Raw genomic sequence first — 22,454 nt, 5'->3', positions numbered from 1 at the left:
CGGGGCCAGCAGCTGGCTGGGGGGCGGGTGGTGGGGAGCGAGCTGCTCCCCATGCCCAGGGTGGGTGCCCGGCAGCCTGGCTTCCTGAAGCGGCCCCGGGAGACTGCAGCCACTGCTGGCCACTGCCCTCCTGCCCCGACTCGGTCATGTGAGCGGCTCTCCGTTAGCCACCGCAGGGCCAGACCCATGCGCCCTGGCCTGGCCAGCAAGGCCCCCGCTGGCTCCCACTCTCCTCCCTGCTCCTTTCTCTGCTCCTCAGCCTTGTGATTCCTGGCCTCTGCCTGTGACTTCCAGAGTGGCCTTCTCTCTCTGCCACTGCTTCACTGCCCAAATTCTTCCCGTGCCTCTGGGTCCACCACAAATGCCACCTCCATTTGGTCTCATCACCCCACTCAGGGTGAGCCATTCCCCGTGAGGTCCTGGCTTGTGGCTCTTCCTATCATCCACCTGCGTTGCGCCGCGTCGCTGGCTGGCCTGTCTCCCACGGGGGGCTCTGCCCTTCCCGAGGCCAAGGGCCTGGCCTTTCTTGTCATCTCGGTGCCCACACTGTGGCTGGAGCCCGGCAGGGCCCTTCCTTGGTCTAGTAAATGCTCGTAAAGCTTTGCAGAGTCGGGCCAGCCTTGAACCAGGCTTGGCTCCTCTGCTGCTGCTCAGAGCGTTTTATGTGCTCCTCACTCCCCGGCATGGTCAGGTGGGGGCCTCTCGGCCTGTGCTCTGCGCTGCCCTGGGTTTGCAGAAAGATGGCCCAGCCTCCTTTGGACCATCCTCGATCCGCTGTTTTGAAAAGTCCACTCTGGCTTTGTGGCCTCGAAGACAGACAGGCCTAGAAGCAGGTGGGGAAAAGCCACCTTGTTGGTCTGCACCTGCAGGCTGCATGAGAGTAACCCAAATTCACCAGATTCTTTAGAGTTCTTAAGAGCATTTGTAAGGGGTTATTGTGATTGTGTTGAGGGGCCCCCTCCAGACGTGGCCTTAGCGGCACTGAGGGGGTCACATGAGTTTTCTAGGGTTGCACGGTTATTTGTGGTCAGAAAGTCCCCGGAAAGGGTCTGTCCCTGACTTCAGAGGGGGTCGCTGAGCGCCAGAGGCCAGCGGGGAAAGAGCAAAAATGAGGACAAAGAATATATACTAAGGCGCAAAACATTTATATAACACTCTCTGGTTTGTAAAGCGCTTCCCGCAGAGAGTCTGGTCCCCGCTCAGTCCCCCTGCGACTTTCTGCTGTGGACACTGAGAAGCGACACTTGGCTGAGCACACACGTGGCCAGAAAGAGACTGCTCAGCTCCCTCCCCGTCCCCCGCAGAGCTGTGAGTGGGGGCCGGGAGGAGGCCCCCCATTCAGAGTGAGGACCTTTTTTTCCTTTTAAATTCTCGTGTCGGTGTCATTTTCCCTGCTCGTATCATCTGATGAGAGTGAACTCAGGTGGTGGCAGGTGGGGAAGGTGGGACCAGGTAGAACACACAGTATCCTTATGAATTTGGCCAACACCTGCACAGGTGGGCCAGGCAGGAGGTCTCCTTGTGAGTCACAGTGGCTGATACCTATAGAGACCCATCTTGGGGTAAGGTCTGATGGATGCTGGGGGGACTGGAGGCGGGGACAGATTGATGATGGTCTGGTTTTATTCAGATACCCAAGACATTCCCATCATTCCTTTGTCACTGCATGTCCTACATATTGCTGCCTTGTCTGTTCACCTGTCTCCACCCTGGCCCTGCCCCTAGACTGCACATCCTAGCACGGGTGCCTCATGGTTGACCCCTCTGGGTGACCCTAGAGCAGGACCCACTTTGTCAGGGAGGAGAGGAGGGAATGTGGGGTAAGTAAGTAAATGACTGAGCCACCCTTCTCAGCATCTTTGCTGGCCCTTTCCAGTATCTCTGGTGACCCTGTCTGGCTGTCACTGGCAGGACAACGTGTGACAACTGAGTCCACCAGGAAATGGCTGTTTGCTGGGGGCAGCAGGGTCCCAGCCAGACGCACTGGAAGCCAGCCCTGGCCGGAGCAGGGACCTCAGAGCCTTTCCCGGCAGAGGGAACGCCATCAAAGCCAGCACAGCTTCCGGGAGGAGAGAATTCCCAAAAGGCTCTGTCAGCCCCCCTGATAGGGATCTGAGGGTGTGTGAGGGATTTGTTTTTCAGCCAGGATGTGGGGAGTTAAAAATAGACATCCTAATCCCTTGAGTTCGTGTCACACTTGATGCTGTGCAGAGCCCTTTGGCTCCATTATCTCACTTGGGTGGCTCGGCAGCTGCTGACGTAGGTAGAGGCCGCGCTGCTGGCTTTGTAAGTGAGGAGGCGTGTGCCCAGTCCCTCGCTGGAGACTGTACCCAGGCCTTAGAGGCAGAACCTCTCTGGTCCCCAGCCCCCAGGTCTGCGTTCTTTAATGAGGAGCCTGATTAGATCAACAGGCGACAGGAGGGAAGGGGCTTGGTTGAAACAATAGAGGTAGATTTTTGAGCAAAGCAGCAAGGGTGGCAAGAAGACTAAGGACGAGTTACAGCCCTGGGAGCAAAGGCTCCTGGTGGGGTTGGGGAGTGTGGGAGGCTGCAGCTGGCTGGAACAGGGGTGAGGGGATAAGGCAGTGATGCGAGTGAAGCAGAAAAGTACCACTGGGACCCCAAATTGAGGACCTTGAATGCCGCAATAAAGTTTGTGAACGTGCTGCCATCAGGCAATAGGGAGCCATTGAGGATTACAGAGCACAGTAGTTATTTGCTTCATCAACAGTACGGTGTGATGATCTGCTCCCTGGTTTTGCTATAGCTGTCACTTTGTGATGTTTGGTAGAGCAGAGTTTTTTAAATCCTCAGAAGAAGCTCTGTCTGTCCCCACCTCTCTTGGAACCTTGTACCACGGTGGAGGGAACAGCCCCTTTTCTGCTGCCTCTGCATTCTGGGAGGAGCCCTCTCTGGGGCAAAGTCTGTGTCTGAGTTTTTCGGCTTTTTGTTGTTGTTAATCTGTCTTCCCCATGGTGGGAGGAATTAAGCGAGAGGGAGGCAGTCGCTGAAGTTCTGGGGGAGGGCCCTTCTCTCGTGGCCTGGTTCACTGAAACTTTGGTGGGATGTCCAGGGCGTCCGTCACCGTGCCCCTGGCAGGCTCCCAGACCACCAGGGTGGGTTTTCTCTTCCTCCCAGCTCCACCCCTCCCTGCCCAGGACCCCCAGTCCGGCCCCAGCTTCTCCAGGCAGGCTGCACCGATCACCCTGGCAACACTGGCCTCTCTTGCACACTTTAGTGGCCATTGCCCCCTGACCTGGGTCTTTATTAACTCTCTGCTCCTTCCCCAGCTAGGCCAGAGCCCCGGTGGGCAGGACGGGAACTAAGCCAGACCTGAGCTGGACAGACCATTGGAAATCTTCTGGTGCAATCCATCCATTTTAGAATTGTGTGGACAGAGGCCTGGGTTTGCCTAAAACTTCGTGACAAGCTCATGGCAGAACTGGGATTCGAACCTGGATTTCCAGGCCCTTCTTGGTCCTTGGCTGCAACACCACCCTGCTCCTCAGAGCCACCCTGCTTCTCGGCCCCAAGAGCCAGGGATTCCCAGCTCTGTAAGAATCTCAGCTTTGCAGGCTTGACTCGTGCTGGGCCTGGGAGCCAGCAGCGCCAAGCCTGTGGGTTCCCAGAGAGGGCTCCCGGCGTCGGTGTCCGCTTAGTCACAGGGATGAGATCACTACTCACCTCTGGATGGGGGAGGATGCCAAGGTTTGGGAACTTTCACTCTGAGCTACTTGTGTAAGAAAAACAAACCTGTTGGTTGGGACTTTGTACTTGGCCCATGAACTGTGGGCCTGGGAAGCCACTGGGGCACGACTAGCACTGGGACTGTGCCACCTCAGAGCTTCCCAGGGGAGTGGCTCTGTGTCAAGAAAGAGCTTGGACCAGGGCCAGAACCTCATGTTAGCACTTGCTCTGTCTCACATTGGCTGTGTGACCCTGAGCACGGTGCATGACCTCTCTGGGCTGTAATGATAATACCTAGCAGCTCCCACTTTCTGAGCACTTCCCGTGGGCCAGCCGCTGGGCTTGAGGCTTTCCAAGCATTTGCCCATTTGATTCTCACAATAGACCTCTGAGGTCCTGTTGTCATTTCTGTTTTGCAGATGAAGAACTGAAGCCCAGAGAGGAGCAATGACTTGCCCAAGGTCTCCAGCTGGGAAGGGGCAGAGCCAGGGTTTGAATGCAGGTCTTCCGCAGCCTGGGGTGTCGGGCGCTCTGCTCCTCTAGCTGCTGGGCTACCTCCTGAGGGATGGTGGAAGTATAAATATGGAGAAACCAAGCATGATTAAGCAGGTGAGGGGTGGGAAGGGGATGAGTAAGGGGTCCTTTTCTACAATGACATTGTTTTCCATCTCCCCCTCCAAGTCTATCCTTTCGTAGACAGAGGGGGGAGCAGAGGGGAGCAGGTGCAGCTGTATCCAGGCTTCACGAAAGGAAAGACACGTTAGAACACCTGGTTTCGCAGCCAGCCAATCCTGGGCCCGACTCTTTCAATCCCCTATAACTTGTTAGCGTTGTTCGATGGTGATGTTAATTCCTTTCCCGTCCTCCCCCAGGTGGTACGTTCAAGGCAGGGGTTGTGGAGGGCATTTCTCTTTGAGTGGAGAGACCGGTAAGGTGTTGATTCAGATTCGGAACAGGGGTGTGTCGATGCCCACTGAATCCTGGGCTTGGTAGGAGTTGAGGAAAGCACGAGGCAGCTTGTTGCCACCCCAGGGGAGCCTGGCAGAGCAGAGAGGCTAAGGGGGCTCTGTGGTCTGGGGTCCAGCAAACAGACCTGGATTTGAGTCCCGGCTGCTCCACCTACCAGCTGTTTGACCTTGGACGAGGTTTCCTCACGTCTCTGATCCTTAGCATTCTTATCTATAAATTGGGGGAAATAGTATGTATTTCCTAGGGTTGTTGTTAGGTTAAAGTTAGATATGGAGACAGAGGACATAGTACAGTGTCTGCACACTGTAAACATTCAAGAAATGCGTTTGTTTTTGTTTGCATTACTATTTGCAATATTATTTGCATTATTATTGCCGAGGGTCTTGGGTCTTGGAATACTCTGGCCAATTCCCCTTTCCAGAACTTACTGCCTTCGGTGAAGGCAGTTCTGGGTAGGGAAAGGTCTGAATTAAAGAGACTGTATGAATTAGTTCTTAATTTTTCTTGTAGAGATAGACACCCAGGGTCTCAAGTCAGCCAAACAAAAAAGGTTTCTGAACATGGGCTTTTAAGGGAGCTGCTTTGAGGAATAAAGAAAGGGGATCATAGAGAAAAAGATTTCTTTAAGGTGCTTGAAATTTATCTTCCGCCTGGCATCCACGTTGCCCTGTGAGCTCGTTTCTGCTGTGTAAGTCAGGGTGAGTGTTTGTTGGAGCAGGCCCGCTGGGGGCAGGCGGGGTGGGGCGGGGCGCAAACAAGTCGGAGCTTCTGCTCCTCCCTCCCTTCTGAGAAGCACCAGGGTCCCCTTTACAGACAAGCAGGCTCAGCCTTTGGAGAAGCCACAAATTGGTGTAGAAAGAAGAGCATGTGTCGGGGTGCGAGAGGCCCCCAGAGGAAGTGGGGCTAGAGTCAGCCCCAGGACAGCTTCTCGGGTTTCTGCAAACAGGATTGCGGAACCACTTTTCCCGAGCTCCCGGGTCTGCACCGCTGCAGGCACGCAGCTAGGTCAGCTGGGAGCCCCCAGACCTGGAAGTCAGGATACTTGGGGAAAGGGGAGGTGTCTGATCCTGCCTCAGTTTCCCCATGTGTCCTGAATATTCCTAGAGCCCCTTTATCTCGGTCCTGCTTTTGGAGAGGAAGCAGAGGGACGTGGAGGAAGAAGATGCGGGTTTGGGGTCAGAGCTGGGTTTGTCACTTCCCATTGTGTGCCCTTGGGCAGGTCATTTCACTGCCTGCGCCTCAGTTTCCTCATCTGTCAAATGAGGATAATAGTGCCGCCTACGTCACCATCACTGAGATGTTTTGAGGCTGCAGTGAGGTAATGCATGTAAAGTGCTTATCACAGACCTGGCATGCGGCTAAGTGCCTGTAATTATCAACCGCCTGGGCCACTGTTGTTTTTAGCTGGGGACCCACCTCAACTGCCCTCAGCTCTGGCCTTCCCCTGAGTTCCTGTTTGTTGTTGACATCCTCCTCACCAACCAGTGCAGGGATTCTAAGTATTTATATCCTTGCTGGAATTCCTCTTTGCATTGTCTAGTTAATTACCTAATGGAATGAAGGCAAACAATTTCACTTCCCTTCCAGTGCAAGGGCAGGAAGAGGCCTGGTGCCTCCTTTGCTGTGACTGAGATGACCGCTGAGCTATTTGATGATGATGATGCCTCTCTCCCCGGAGAGCTTCGCTCTTTCCTAGAACGGCTCCACAGACCCCATAAATCAAGTGGCAGCCACGTGCTTGGAAACATAAATCTTGTTGAGGATGTTGATGGGTTTGGCCACGTGTCTCTTGGTTCCAACTTGCTCTTTTGGCACCTTCTTGCCCAAGACTCCTTTTAAATACTTGGAAGTAATGACCTGTGTACATGTTTGGGACATGCTGCCCAATGGAATGTAATAAAAAAATCAAGGCATAGGAGAAGGTTCAGGTGGTGAGGAATCACCGGCTCTTCTGCACACCCTGATGGCGTTGGTGGTGTTGGCTTTTGCCGGCTCCTCGTGGCTCTGGGGTGGGGAAGCAGAGCTGATAAAGGCATGGGTTTGAAATGGGGGTGCTGGGGTTTCCTGCCCTTCACTGCCACCTAGTAGCTGCATGAATTGAAGCAGATACTTTACTTTTCCTTGGCTTTAAAGGGAGGGATACAAGAGAACCAGCTTCACAGGAGTGTGGTAAGAATTGTGCCCCAGCAGTGTCTGGCACATGGGAAGTACCCATAAGTGAGCCATATGTTTAACCCAAGGACCTTAAAAACAACTCTCCATGTTCCTCACCCCAAAACTTTCCAGCCTTGACCTTCTTCTCACAAGATAAGAATCCGGACCCAGTGTGCCCAGGGCTCTCCCACCTCTGCCCTCCTGTTGGGCAGCTCCCACTGCTTGGAATGTCCCCTACCCTGTCTCTGCCCATGGAATCCTTTCTTCTTCTTTCAGAACTTATCTCAAGCACTCTGCCCTTCACAAAATTCCTCCCCCCACTGCAACCTTAAGTGCCTTCTTATATCCTTGTTATGCCTTGTGTCTGCAGCAATTGTCAGCTCAAGTGTGTTCCATGGAATGGTAACCTGGTAAGATGCTTTGTAGAAAAGAAATTTAGGCTAGTGTTTTAATTATTAGGACTGCTGAAAGTCTAAGAGAAAAACATTTGTCTCATTTGGTATGTTAAAACCACACAGGAATATTAAATGGTGTTTAACTCCCTTTGAGCTATATTTATATAGACATATTAATAGGTGTTCTAAAATTGTACAATATCCCCAAAATTCTGATATGTCTTAATGTATGTTATCAGTAATAATTATGGTAATGTCAAATTGTCACATGCCATGAAAATAACCAAATTTCTTCACCAAAAAAAAAAAAGTTTAGGAAAAGGCTGCATATTTTATGCCTATTTTGTATAGTACCAGTCCACATGAACAATTTTAAGGCTCTGAGAAGTCCTGCAGCAAAGAAAACTGCTGAACATTTTTTACTCCAGAATGCTCCAAAGCTCTGACCTTTGGACATTTCTTCTTGGAACTTGAATGCCTTTGTGACACTCTTGGCATTGTAAACATCTATATAATAGTTTGATGCTATCTCCACATTTTGCAACTCAGGAAACCGAGGCCCAGAGGGTCCAGTAAATGGCTCCAGGAAGATCTGTGGTCTGTCCCTCCATCAGCTGCTGGATCAATTGGCAGGTCCTTTATGTGGGTGTCTGGGGCCAGGGGGCGAGGAAGGGCTGAGTGTGACAGCCAAGGATCTGTCCTCAAAGAGCTTTTGGCCTTGTTGAGGGGATAAGACGGGCATGTGGAACAGAGACAGGTTAGCTGTAGAATTCTGGGTCCCTGAGCCTGCATGTAACAGGAGCCCTGGGGCCCTGCCCAAGCAAGGACCTGGAGTAAAATGTCCTCTGAGAGCCCAGCCCTGTCCCTGGCCCGGGACCCCAGAACGTGGCCCTACCTGACTCCCGCCCTGTTCCCTTTGGATTCCTGTGGCCCTACTGTGGTTTATTCCTGCAGGGATGAGGCTGAGGGAGGGAGCGAGCGAGAAGGCAGCAGGAAAGAGGAGCTTTCTGTTTATCAATGCACATCCTTCTCCTTCCTTTCTGGGGAAACTGCTCTCTTTTAGATTCCTCTTTTATTATCTGAAATTCTCGGGGGAGCAATTACCTGACGGTGGGAATTATCTGCTGTGTTTATTCTAGTGCCTGTCTGCCTTGAGTTCCTTCTTGGAGTAATTGATTTCGGTAATTCAGAGCTTCTGAATGCTGTCTTAGGGTGCAGAGGCAGGGGGATACCCACAAAGGCGTTGGCGGCCAGCGGTTCTGCTGGTGATGGTTGGTGACGGGGATGGAACGGTGACTAAAGATAATGTATTTTTGAGCTTTGCGGTTTTCCCCTCTCGTACCGAAGGTGCGTGGGTTGCACGGGAGTTGCCTGACTGTGGAACTGGGGCAGGTTTGCCGTAGGGAAGTAGGGAGTTGAAAGGCAGGTTGTCGGGTCTGACGGGCTTGGTCACCCCTTGCCACAGGCAGGTCAGTCCTGAGCATCGGCCACGGCCTGGCCCTGGCCCTGGCCCTCAGCCTCTGGTCTCCCAGCGGGCCCCGGGGATGGCAGAAACTCCTTGAGAGCCTTTAAGGAGAGCAGCTGCTGTGAATTAGCCTGACCTTTCTGCTGGGCAGACCGAGGTGCTGGCTTTGGACCCTGCTGCCTGGGGTGCTGCTGTCCCCTGGGAGGGGGAGGGAGGCCAGGGCACCTGGCCAGTGGGAGGGAGACCGGCATGAAGGGCAGACCTCAGTGTGGGAGGCTGGTGTGGCCGGGGAAGTTCATCTCCTCCGTAGACACCAGGGAGTAGGTAGAGTGCCTCCCACAAATGGCCTCCTGGCTAATGGCCCCAGTTTCAAATTCATGAGTGGTCTGGAAGTGGGAGGAAAACTTGGACTGGAAGCGTCCTCAGTTTCTCTCATTTTGGGGGTTCCGTGCAGGGGGCAGCGCACTCCAGCGGTTTCCATGGAGACTGCCTTCCCTCCCGCCCCACCCCTCATCCAAGGGAAAGGGATCTCCAGACCTGTGGGCGCTGCTTTGGGTGCAGCCCCAGAGGCAGCCTGTCCTCTGTCCTGAGGGCCACCCTCCCCTGCGAGGCCTGGGCACTGCAGCTCCCGTCCATGGCCCGGGCCTGGTGTCACGTGGCATCTTCATCCCTGTTTTACAGATGAGGAAATCGAGGCCCAGGCTGGTTTGTTCGTACAGTGATCTAATAGTGGGGCAGGGCCTCACACCCCAACTCCGACACCAGCCCAGGATGCTCATGGGCCTGCGCGGGGGCTGGGAGCTCGTCAGATGCCCGCGGAGGACGGGTGGGCGCTCAGGCGGGCGGCGAGCTGCTTGCCCTGGTTCCATCAGGGCGCTCAGCAGGAGTCTTGGCGCCAGGCCTGGTTACTTCAGTCTGTGTCTAGTCACCTGCTAGACCGGGACGCTCCTGAAGGATAGGGACCCTTTGTCACTCTGAGATCACCCTGTGTACCCAGGTCAGTGCCTGCACTGTGGTCAGCCAGGCCTCTCTAGGTACAAGAGACAAAGGCCCCCCTCAAACTGGCCAAAGTGAAAGGGATTTTATGGGCTCACCTATCTAAAGAACCTAAAGTGGCCCAAATAAATTAGGATGTGGTATCTGTCTGTGTGTCTCTCTCCTGTTCCCCTCCCCTCCCTGGGTTCTGGGTTCTGTTTCACCACTGAGCTGGGAATGGGGAAAGGAGGGTCCCTAAGGAATATTCGGGTGCTGGCCCTAGAAGTTGGAGGAACAAACACAAGCAAAAACAACAAAAGCCTCATAAACGCATAATGCACGTGTCATGAATGGTTAGTAAATTCAATGGATTTTGTAGAAACATTTTTTTCCCCCCAAGAAGGCATTTACATTGTAGGCAGGATAGCCAGGTGACGTGCACACCAGCTCCTGTAAACTAAACAAAGCAAACCCTGTGCATGGAGAAGCAGTCGGAAACCACGTCTTGGCTCAGCAGAAAGGAGCGCCATAAATGGTTAATGATATGTGCCTCTGCCTTGGTGGCGGGGGTGGCGGGGCGGGGGCCCCGTGTATGCCATCCTTGGACTGGTCCAAGTTTTGCTCTGTTGCTTGTTGTCTGGGCTAGAGTGCCGTGGTGTCAGCCTAGCTCACAGCAACCTCAAACTCCTGGGCTCAAGCAATCCTCCTGCCTCAGCCTCCCGAGTAGCTGGGACTACAGGCATGCGCCACCATGCCCGGCTAATTTTTTCTCTATATATTTTTAGTTGTCCATATAATTTCTTTCTATTTTTAGTAGAGACGGGGTCTCACTCTTGCTCAGGCTGGTCTCGAAGTCCTGAGTTCAAATGATCCACCCGCCTCGGCTTCCCGGAGTGCTAGGATTACAGGCGTGACCCACCGCACCCGGCCATAGAAGTGGTTTTAAGGGTTGGAAACAATTGGGTTGAAGCTAAATAATGTTGAAAGACTTCTTTAAACTTTAAAGGGCCAAATATATGTGCTTGGAAGGCCTTTCTGCCCGGAAATGATTCCATCCTGCAGAACCGACAGATAAATTATAATGTGAAGGCCGTGACGTGGGGTGACTGTTGAAAGGTGTGGCTCCTGGTGCTCTCAGGACTCTGCGGGGACTTCATGTCCTTTAGCTGTAGCAAGAGTGAGCTGCAGGGCCCCTGCCTGGGCTGATGTAGTCCACACATATTTAGTGAGTGCCTACCATGTGCCAGGCACTGTTTTAGTGCAAACTGAGAGATTTTTTTTCCACCAAACTATGTAATGTCAAACTTCTGAAAGAGGAGATGTTGGAAAAGGGGGGCAGGTCTTGGGATTTTTTTCCAGGAAGGCCTTGGTAGAAATTGAAGATGTACTTATACTTGGGTGGGGTATGGTATGATCCTGGTGATGATTTTTAGAGCTCCTATAACCACCTCTAGTGCCTGAAATTCCACCGTTAGTGATTGATTCCTTTGGGTTATAAACATTGCCCTTTCTAGCTTAGGTGTTAGGTACTAATGGGATATTGAATAGGGATGTCATTTATCTCTGAACCCTTCTTGGGTTGGAAGTTATTATTCAGTTTTTCTCCCATGACATGGCTCTGAGAAGAGGGGACCCCCTATTTGGGGTGGAAGTGGAGACAGAAGGAGTTAAACAGGGTCCAGGATACAATATTGGGTTGGTGGTGGAAGTCAAAGTTTACGCATGGTACGTCATCTTGCCTACCCCACCCTGAGTGCTAAACTTAGCAACAGTCAAAAATTGTAATCATCAAGTCACTTTTGGTGGTCATTGTTTTCTAAGTTTGGATCCTAAAGGCAGAACAAGAACTAAAGGTCCTTCCCGGCTCCGACCCCCTGCTGCAGCCTTCCGGATCCTTCCACTAAGATGGGCGGCTCCTACTCGGCCGCCTGGGCCAGCCGCTGGAGGAAACTGCCGGATCCCTGGCTGCACTCCCCTGCCCTCCCACCCTTCCCAGCTGGAGGTGCGGCTGTCTGATTCCACCTGTTTTCCTTCTGGCTCCAGGAATCCCAACCCCACTGAAAACGCCGGCCGCTGACTGGTCTGCAAACACTGACCATCCCCCACTCCTGCGTGGTGGTTAGAGGTGTGTGTGGGTTCTGGAGTCCACATGGGTTCAGGACTAGGCTTGACCAGCTGAGTAACTCAGCTGCTCTTTGCTGACTTTCCCTTCTTTGAAATGGGACCTCAGTGGGTTCCTCGAGGGGTCAGGGAGGTAGCTAATACATGCCAGGTCCCTAGTTCAAGACCTGGCATGTCAAAGGAGCTCAAAACATGTGAACTCTGATACTATAATATTGTTGCTTGGGGCCTCGGCCAGCCTCCCCGGGCGGCCCTGGGCCCTCGGCTGCCCCCTCTTGCCTTCTCAGATGCTGTGCCCTTCTGGCCCTTGGAAGCTTCTCTGTTGAGGCTTCTCTGTTGCCACCTCCTGACCCTCCAAGGCTCCTACCCTGGGAATCCTCCCCTTCTCACCCCTCAGCTCTCACCTGGGGGGTCTGCTCCTGCCCAGGTGTTAACAACCCCCAATCCTGGGCTACTCCCAAACCTGACTATGAATATCTCTCCTGAGTTCCAGATGCAGAGGTGATTTTCACTGGCTGCTCTAAAGCGTATCAACCAGTCCAACGTGGAAGCCCTTCTCTCTCCACTAACAACCACTTCCTCCCCCATTCGTGCCCCTCAGCCCGACCTGGCTGCCCTGGCCAACCCGCCCAGGGGAGCTCAGCCAGGTGGTCCCCTGTCCTCTTCCCTTCCTCCTGCCTGCAAGGTGGTAGTCCCCCTTGAGTGGTGTCTCCTGCACCCCAGCCCTGCCCTCACCAGCCACAGCCTGCTTCCTGTCCCCCCTTACTGTCCCAGGGTGAGCTTTCTGAACCTTGCTCTGGGGGGTTCCCCCTGCTCAAGGATCTTGAGGGACACCCCGTTTTCCCTGGGTTATAGTCCAGACTTCCCAGCTCCATATTCAGGGTCTTTCCTTCTAACTCCTGTAGGAGCCCCCTTGCCCGCACTGCCTTCCTGTGTGCCCAGGGGCCCGGCCAGGTGAGCACGCCAGGGCCCCCACCTGTCCGGCTGCCTTGCCTTTGTCCTCACAGTTCCCTGCCTGGAAGGCTATCCCTCAGCCCTGTGCTACCTCCGGAGATCCCAGCATGGTCTGGTCACATTCACAAAACCAGCAGGAGACTCGGGTCCCCATGCAGTCCAGCCCCCTGCCTCCACAGGAGCTGTCCTCTTTGCAGCATGATTGACAGGGGGTGGGGAGGGGAGTTGTCAGCCTGGTTCTCTCCGGGGTCTGGCCGGACTAGGAGGGCCACCTCAGGGGCAAAGTGGCTGCCTCCAGAAGTGTGCAGTTTGAGGGGGCCAGGTTGGGGATCCCCAGTACCTGGCACAGGGCTGAGTGCTACTCCTTGTGACTCACTGTGTAGAAGGCTATGTGGGTCCTATCGGGGACACTGGGCTCCACGGCTGGGTGCCCTCCACGACCTGCCTGCGGGGCCCCTGCTCCCCTATCTCCTGTTGGGAGATGGGATTTCCACTCCTCAGGGCTGGGGCCGCTGGGTGGATTGAGCAATTGGTGTGGGTGAAAGCACAACACAAGTGGACAAACTAGTAATTAACAGATGTCAATTGTTAATAGCTGAAAGATACCGCCACTGCCCCACCCCCTGCCTCCAGGAGGGAGGAGACCAAATGGTTGCTTGACCCTTTGGAAGAGATTATCTCACAGCCAGCTTGGGGCGGGTTTGGCCGAGAGAGCGACAGGTCCCGTGGGGGGAGGTGGGGAAGCAGGTGGGGATAGTGCCATTGCCAGGGCCACTGGGCTTTGACTGACTTTGATTCCCCTGTTTAACGCTCATAGCCTTAGAAGGAGTCAAGGGCAGGGGCGTTCCTGAGAGCAGGTGTGGGTGCCTGGGGCTGTGCACATGGGAGGCCTCCCTGCGTCGTATCTGCCCATCCGAGCCTTGCGCCATCCGTGTGAAGCAAGGGGCCAGTTCTCATCACCCCCCCTTTGCAGAAGACATTGCCTTGCCTGGGGTCGGCTCCACATTGCCAAGCCAGGGTCCTCGCCGTGACACCGCACGGCCAGTCCCTAACCTAGGCCTGAGTGACACATAAGATTTAACATCCAGGGTCGTGGTGTTGGGCCAGTGGGGACTCTACCCTGGTTGAAAGGCCTCTCTTCTTGGGGACTGGGTAACCCCAAGGGTAGGTTTTAAACTTTAAGGTTTTAAGGGTTAAGGTTTTGAGTTTCCTTCACTTCCACGATGCATTTGTCTCTTTCTTTTTCTTCCATATTTATGCATTTTCTCAAGAGAGAAACCATCCATTTGTTCTCTCACCTGCCTTGGGCCAAGCCTGGTTGGTTCTGTCTGGACTGCAGCCCCCCGGTCTCCAGCCCCAAGGCTTGGAGGTGTCTTGGGTTCACTCCTGGTGCAACCAGCCCACTACTACCTGAGCACCTGCTGGCCCCGGCTCAGGTGTCATCTCCTCCCTGAGCAGCTTTTGCAGCCAGAGTTCCCTGCCTCTGTGCCACAGACCCAGCGGGGCTGCCCAGAGACAGGAGCTGGTGTTGTTCCTAGTGTCCCCAGCCCTGGGTCAGCACCTGCTGCACTGTGGTGATCCCAAAGGTGTGCGTGTGGCAAGGAGGAAGGCAGGCGCCTGAGGAGCAGGCTAGGGTGGTGGCTGCCAGAGACGATGGCCAAGGCCAGGCTGCACCACTTACTAACTGGCCTTGGACAAGTCAGGTCACTTCTCTGAGCCTCAGTTTACTCATCTTTAAAATGGGGAGTTAAAAATACAGTCAAGTGCCGAATAACGACGTTTTAGTCAACGCACATATGACCGTATGTACGACTGTGATCCCATAAAGTTTAATACCGTATTTTTACTGTACCTTTTCTACGTTTAGATATGTTTAAAAACACAAGTACTTACCATTGTGCTACAGTTCCCTACAATATCCAGTACAGTACCATGCTCCACAGGTGTAGCACAGAAGCAATAGGCTACACTGTGTAATACATACATGTATGATATGTTATAATGTAGTAGGCTATACCATCTAGATTTGTGTAAGTATACTCTATGGTGTTTGCATGACAAGAAAATGGCCTAAGGATACATTTCTCAGACCATATCCTGTCCTTAGCGATGCATGGCTGTACCTACCTTCTGGGATTGCTGAGAAAGTTGAAAGACAGGAACTTACTTGAAGCATTTATTATGCTTATTATGGGCCAGGCACGTAATGAGTCTCAGTAAGTGTTCCTTGCTGTTGTGGGGACTTAGGGGACTGGGAGGACAGTAGGCTGCTGTAGACAGGCCTGGCTAGACCGGGTGCTCTGAGGCTAAGCGCTCCCTGCCCCATCAGGGGTGTGCTTTGGCGCCCAGTCCCTCTGTGACATGTCCCCATAACAGCGCTGGGGGGCAGGTACTGCTATTATTATTTCCCCACGTATGACTGAGGAGGACGCAGAGGCTCGGAGAGGTGAAGTCATTTGCCCCAGTCCGCACAGCTGGGAGCCGCAGAGCCGACACTGACGTGCCCAGAATGGCTGGTCCTTGAGTCCCTTTTGGAGCTGAGGTTTGTGTTCTATGGTGAGCAGGTTTTGGGGTTTGGGCTGATGGGATGGCAGGACCAGGAGGGCTTTTTGCTTCTTTAACAGATTGTATTTTTCAGTGATGCCCAGCTTTCTGAGCTGTTGCTCCCTGGGCCCACCAGAGGCCAGGAGTCTGGGCTGCATCTGGCTGCCGCCCTATCTGATGTGGCCTGGATGCGGGGTGTGTGTTTGCTATTCTTAAATGTGAGTGAGTTGCCTCTATTGAACAATCCAGAGGTCTTTACATCAAAATCCTGTACTTCTCTTACAATGGATCGTCTAATGGATCATCTGGCCATCTGGGCCCAAGTTCCAACAGGACAGAGGCGGGCTGGGGTGTCACTCCGTTGAGCCTGGCCGGGCCTGCCTCTGTCTCTCCCTTCCCTCCCGCTCTCCGGCAGCCGCATTTGTGATTCTTGAACCCAGTGGGCTGCAAGGCTGGGCCCACCTCTGAGGAGCTCCCTGCTAACAGCAGCTGGCGGCATTACAATTCAAGGCGGACGAGTGGCCCCAGAGAGATGTCTAGACAGCGCTTGGGGCTTTGAGAAACATTGCTGTGTTCAGAAGGGCATCCGTTGACTTGGCATGTGTTTAATGAGCGCTTGCCCTGTGCCAGGCACCGGCCAGCCCTGGAGGCTGCAAAGACGTATTCAGGACACAGACTGTCCTCAGAGAGGCTGCATTTCACGGGGCAGGGGCACCGGAAACGGGCTTTTCAGGGAGGATGAGACCAGTGAAAATGAAGGCATGAGGCATTTTAAGGAGACGAAATGGCATGAACAAAGCTTCCAAGGGGGATCTCCGCAGGACGCCCCGGGTCGAGCTTTCAGAGGGCAGAGCTGCCCTCCTGCTCCTCCCCAAAGGGGTGCTGGTGGGAATTTGGGATTTGACCAAGAATGATGAAGCCACAGGGAGATTCAGTCTGTAGAAGCATTGACTTTGGAGGACAAAGTTCTCTTATGTTTTTAATTTCTAAAGACTTTTAATCTGTTTTTAATAGATTTTATTTTTATGTATTTACTTGTTTATTTTTTAGAGACGGGCTCTCACTATGTTGCTCAGGCTGGCCTTGAACTCCTGGCCTCAGCCTCCTGAGTCTCTGGGACCACAAGCTCGCACCACCGTGCCTGACTTTAGACTTTGTTTTTTTAGAGCAGTTTTAGGATCACAGCAGAGCTGCGCAGGAAGTACAGAGAGTTCCCATACACGCCCTGCCCTCACGCCCGCACAGCCTCCCCCACCATAAGCATCCCGCACCGTAATCTGCATTTTAACACATAAAACAGCATATTCCATGCTTTGTTTATTTAAAATGCAATCACACATTGCAGACTGAAAAGTAAGCGTTTGCAGGAACCTGTTCCCTTGCTTCCTCGTGCATCCAGAGCACCGTCCCACACATCCAGAAGTAGCAGGGGCACCGTGTCAGTACATGCATCTCCACCTCGCGCGGCGGAATGGTCCCATGTTTATTCAGCCAGGGCCCCAGTGATGGACACGGATGTTGTTTACGGTTTTGTTTTTTTCATCGCTGCTGCTGCAAACAGGATGCACAAACATCCGCGAATATCTGTTCTTCCATGCTCATGAGGGTTTGTCTGAGGGATGGCATATAGGAGAACATATGAATTTAAAATGGACATTTGTGGATTTTAACTTCTGATCCACGTTGGCTACTTGTGGCCATTTATGCTTCTGCCTATAGCGTGTGAGAGTGGTGGTCATGATTTTTCTGTGTATTAGGAGCTGGGCTGGGGTAGAGTTTGGGTGGCCCCGGCAGCAAACCTGGCCAGCAGGGGGAGGCATTTGGGAGTGTTTTCTCAGTGCTGTCTTGCACATTCATGCACACATATATATCCATAGAATGTATATGATTCTGTTTAAAAACATTTTTTTTAAGTCATCTATCATTCTGCAATTTGCTTCTTTCATTCAGTAAGATATTTTGGAAACATCTTCCTAGTTAGACGTGGAACTCTACCTCGCTGTTTCTCTCTGCTGTGTGGAGTTTTCTGCAGCTTCAGGCCGATTTAGCCACCCCTGCACGGGGGTTCTGAGGCCCCTCCTGCTGTTTCAGGATGCAGCCTTTGTGGGCCTCCTTGGGCTCAGGTGCCAGCGTCCCTCTGTCTGGGGGAAGCACATTTATTAGGAAAGTGGTCGTTGCTGGGAATGATGCTGCTGTTACGCCTGCTGTGTGCCCAGAGCAGAAGTTGTGGTTCTGCTTTGGCCTTGAACTTGGGGCTGGCCCTTCTCTGGGCTCTTTTCAGGCTCCATGTGGGTGTGTGGATCTGCTGACTTTGTTCCCCGAGCTGAGTGGAGATGCCGGCTCGAGGTTCCTCTTTGCTCAGGCAGTTGCTGCAATGCGATTTCTAGCCCTGCTTAGCCGTCCTGGTTGACTGAGTAGATGGGCGCCCATCCCCATGACACGAAGCAGGTGCTTCCTGCCCGAGTGCGAACGGACCCTGCCTCTGCATGAGCCATTGGGTCACTGGGTCATTTGCCAGCAGGATCTTCTTCCAGGCCTGAAAGAACCCCCGTAGGGTACTTGGGTCTGGCTGGGGCTGTGAAGGTCGGGGGTGATGAGGAAAAGATGCAGGCAGTGCTGGTGGCCAATGCTGATGCTTCTGCTGAGGGCTGGGAGGCACTGGAACACTTTTGACTCTGCAGAGCACCGGCAGTCAGGGAAGGCTTCTTGGAGGAGGTCAGACTGGGGCCAGTAGGGGCTTTGGAGATGAAGAGTCAGGGTCTCTGGGTGTGGAAGGGCCTGGAAAACCTTCTTTAGAGAGACTCTCTGGCCACCTGTAGTTGCAGGATGACTACGTGGAGGCCAGAAAACTACTAACGGGGAGATTTGGAGCCGGACTGACTGGGCTCAGACTCTGATTCTGTCAGTTACCAGCTGTGCCTTCTTGAGCCAGTCGCTTAACCTGTCTGAGCCTCAATTATCTTGTCTGTAAAATGTGATAATAATAGTGCCTCCCTCACAGGGCTGGTGGGAGGGTTGCCTGAGCTCCTGCTTGGAGAGCGGTTGGCACAGGCCTGCATAAAGTGACACGTGTGGGGTACCGTGAAATCACCCAGGCCTGGGATGGTGGCTGCAGTTGGCCGTCCTGAGTGGGGCTCACAGGACTCAGTGATGGGCCAAGGTGCTGGTGAAGGAGACAGATTCCTTCTCTCTCAGTTCCCCCCCGGGGTCCTGGCTGCAAAAAGCTATCCCTTCAGGACACTGGACAGGTGAAGAGGCTTTGGGGACAAGACCCAGGTTGGAAGGTGGCCCTGGGGCACCTGGGGAGCGAGCAGGAGAGCCTGGCCGTCTGATGGCAAAGGGCGGTGGTGGTGACAATAAGGCCTCGGGCTTGGCGCTTCGCTCAGAAAATGTGGCCAGAGATGATGTCCACGAGAAGCGTTTGGGCGCGTCCTCTCGGCACCCTTTCTTCCTGGGTAATTAATGTGCTTTCATCCCCCTGAGAGGGCGGTGGCGGGTATGGCTGGCGGGCGCCGGGCAGACAGCCAGAGCCCACTGCAGCCTTCCTCAGCCATTTATCGCCTGTCAGCCTTGCTCTTTCGGGACATAAAATAAATTCCTGGGAGGTGGCCAGGGGCCCTGAGTCCCCGAGATGGACTGTCTGGGGCACAGTGGCTCCAGGGGGTCCCTCTCTGGGCCTCTGCCAAGCCGCCCCCACCCCGAGGGGCTTTGGCATAAGCTGGAAGCGCCGGGCTGTGGGCTCAGGCCAAGATCGTGTCCCAGGACAAACCCTTCTCTTTTGCCTTAAGCCCCCACCTCCCAGCCAGGGGTCCTTAACCAGGGCTTCCGGGGCCCACGGAGCCTCCAGATGGAATCCAGAGTGCCCAAGACCTGGAATAGGAAAAAATATATATATTCCACAATTACTTCCACTAACCTCTAATTACAATTACAGATTGTAAATCCTTCAATTACAAATGTAGGCAGTAAACCGTGGTGGTATTAGCTGTTCTATGATTTCATAGAAATCATAGAAATCACAGAAACTTTTGTGTCCTATTATGCTTGTTGTGGGTATCTTGAAATAATGTTTTTGTTCATCATGCTTCAAAATTACAGTAGTCATTAGATCCAGATCTTGTTATTTAAGGCATTAATAAAGAAGCACAAATATTGCCACAATATTTAAAAAAATATTTTGATAACCATACTTCAGTGTAATTGGTTTCCTTGGTAATCCTCAGTATTTTATTTTATGCATTTAAAAACATTTTTCTGAGAGGGGGTCCTTAGGCCTTACCAGAGGCTGAAGGAGTCCATGGCACCGAGAAAAGGTAAAGGACACCTGCCAAGGCCCAGGGAGGGGCCCTCATAGGCTGCTCTTGCCACCCACTGGCAGGGACGAGGAGTCCTCTTGTCCAGTGGACTGAAGTGTGTACTGAGCAAGCCTGCTCTGTGCTGGGCCCTGGGGGAAGGCAGTTCCTTGTGAGAGGGGACCCTGCCCTCCAGAGCTCCCAGGCTCCTTGGAGGAGCGAGACTTGCACACAAACAGCTGTGCAAGGGCCCAGTGAAGTCCTGTGCTGTCAGCGGTTCAGAGGAGGGAGAAGTTACTTCTACTGCAGGGACCTGGTAGATGATCCTGGGAAGACTTCATGGAGGAGGTGGCATTGGATTTGGGCCTTCCGAATTTTGAAGGAAGAGACATGGGTAAAAACACGTCAGGCAGAGGGACCAGACTGAGCAAAGGAATGGAGCCAAGGGGGCTGGGCCATGTGTGGTGCCCAGAGGGGAGGTGGGTTCAACCGGAAGGCATGGCAGAGAGAGCAGTGGGAGATGGGGACCCCAGCCCTGAACTCAGAGAGGCCTGGACTCCCATGCTCTCAGCCCAGGGAGCCATGGCAAGGCTTCTGGGAGGCTAGGCAGGGTTCAAGGAGAAGCCCTCTGGTTGCTGGATGGCGGGAGGGTGAGAGGATGAGGCTGGGGGCTAGGCTGTCATCTGAGGGAGGCTGTGGGGAGCTGCACTGCCCCAGGCTGAGGGTCCCCATGTGGGCAGATGGGGGAGTCCAGCTGTGGAATGAGGTGGGAAGTCAGGAGGCTGGGGCCCCAGGCTAGGGACTGACCGGCTGGGTTTGAATCCTGGCTCTGCTGATTATTAGCTCATGGCCTCAGGCGCGTCGATTGTGCCCTCTGACTCACTGGCTCCTCTGAGACCCACTATGGTAACAGCACCTGCCTCCCAGGGCTGTTGTGAGCGTGAAACGAGAGGATGTGTTTAGAGCTCAGCACAGTGCCCGGCACAGAGAAGGTGCTGGACACGCCCTAGCTATGATCCTGTGTATTTCCGGCAGTAGAATGGACGGGTCCTGGTGGCCCCTTGGACGGGAGGCGATGCAGGGAGAAGCAAGGCCACGTCTGAGGTTTCAGACCTGGGCTTCTGTATCTGGCATCTGAGGACAGACCAGGTCTCCATGTGCCGTCCTCTCCATTGTCCCAAACGGCTTGGGTGGGGACAGCTCCTCCCCGTCCTGACCTCCTCCACCACCTTCCTCTTAGCAAGGCCTCCTCTGGCTCCCTGCGTGTGCCCCCTGCCCCCAGCAAGGGTCTCATTCCAACACCTTTGGTGGTATCTAACCCAGTTCTTTCCCTCCAGGACTTCCCAGGGTCAGCAAGGTGTGGCCATTAAGTTGGGGGTTCAGAGAGTGACGTTAGGAGCTCCACTTTGGTTTCCAAGTCTCACAGCAGGAAGCATCTAGACCAGCATCCAACTGGGAGTGAGCTTGGGAGCCTCACTGAAGAAAGAAGCCCTGGACAAGGTGGTGTGAGGAAGGCAGGGGCTTTGAGTAATATGGGAGTTCGCAGGAGCAGGTTCGACTCCTGGGCCCTGCTCACACTGGGGTGAAGCCTGGGGTCCTGGCCTTTCCCCAGACCCTTGCCCGCGATCCTGACACTCCGCTTGGCTTCCTACCCTCTCGGTCGATGGGTTCCAGCTTTCACTCCGCTAAGTGATTGTGCTGCTTTGGGCAGTGGGAGCCCACTGATGCCGGAGAATAAATGTGCCATGTTTTGTAGAGCATGTGGAAGCATATTTGGGGGGTTTAATCTTCTTAATAAATCGTTCTCAGATTGTGCACTATTAAACCCCCGGAAAATTCATGAGCACGCTGGGAATAGAGACCTCATCGGGAAGGCTTGACATGAACAATACAATGAACGCAGCTTCTAAATTGGGTCAGGGAAGCCTTCAAGGCCCAGAGAGAGGACATTCCCGCCTGGCCCTCCCCAGGCCTATAAATTAATCATGCACACAAAGAGGACCTTGTTCTCCCTTGTCAGAGCCGGGGGTTGTGTCTTTGCCCACTGACTCCCCCTACTCCCACCTCTGCTGCGGACAGAGTGCCTGGTGAGGCATTTCAGCTTCTGTGCTTTGTTATTCCTGTGTCTCCAAAGCAAGGTGGGTGTACATTTCAGCAAGAGAGATGTAGGTTAGATAGGGGGAAGAACTTCCTGGCTGGGGTGGTGTGAAATCCCGGAATGGGCTGCTCAGGGAACTCGAGGAGATTCTTTTCTTTAGGCTTTTAAGATCTGGCAGGCTCTATCCCCCATGGTACTACAGGGCCACTGCCCTGAGACAGCAGTCACCAGGACAGACATTGCCCCGTGTCTGGCCTCAGGAGCTGGCCTGAAAAGTGCCTCACTCTGGGCCATTTGGGGAGATTTATTGTCCCTTTGGCCTCAGACGCCCAGCTAAGGGGACACCAGGCTCAAACCCCTCACCGTGGTCTGAGTATGTGGGTTTTGGAAAAGAGAGGTCAAGTTGGATCTCTGCTTTGGGTCCCAGGCTGCTGCTAAACCTGTCGGTTTACTCCCTTCCCCAACATCTCGGCTTGTTGGGATCCTATTCTAAGGCCTGGCCCAGACGCTACCTCCTCTGTGAAGCCATCCTTGGTTTCCCCCTGCCCTGTCAGTCAGAATTAGATACTTCCTCTGCCTCTTGTCTGAGAGTCTCTGTGGGAGCCCGCGTGTCCCACCAGACTGAGGACAGGGACTGCGCCAGCACCCTCTCAGGCCCACCTGGTGTTCCCCTCAAGACCATGCCGGGACTCACACTGGCTTTCAAATGCCAGCTCTTCTGAAGTGTCCTCCATGCACCCCAGGCTGGGAGCTGAGTGGCCTGGCTTCCCAGGTGACAACTCTGAGACAAGAGCAGAGGTG

At 53.8% G+C, this 22,454-nt stretch overlaps 1 protein-coding gene across 8 annotated transcripts in view; it reads left to right on the top strand.

The window, feature by feature from the left end:
• Window positions 1-22,454, top strand: part of LOC123646478 (DAB2 interacting protein) — a 163,565-nt gene that overhangs the window by 4,050 nt on the left and 137,061 nt on the right. For 2 of the 8 annotated variants that reach the window (XM_045563504.1, XM_045563503.1), the window contains exon 1: window positions 4,179-4,295. The exons of 2 other annotated variants lie outside the window; for them this stretch is intronic. Coding sequence is in view for 1 of the 6 variants with exons in the window: in XM_045563500.1 (XP_045419456.1) it covers window positions 4,269-4,295 (27 nt within the window). In the remaining 5 variants the exon portion in view is untranslated. Of the gene's footprint in view, window positions 1-4,177; window positions 4,296-22,454 lie in introns of those variants that run through there. 4 more of the 8 variants (XM_045563500.1, XM_045563496.1, XM_045563505.1 and 1 more) reach the window with 3 other exon arrangements.

Source organism: Lemur catta, chromosome 10 (assembly GCF_020740605.2).
Source record: "Lemur catta isolate mLemCat1 chromosome 10, mLemCat1.pri, whole genome shotgun sequence".
Classification (NCBI taxonomy): Eukaryota; Metazoa; Chordata; class Mammalia; order Primates; family Lemuridae; genus Lemur; species Lemur catta.
Note: the sequence above shows the minus strand (reverse complement) of the source record. Positions and strands in the feature narration are given on the sequence as shown.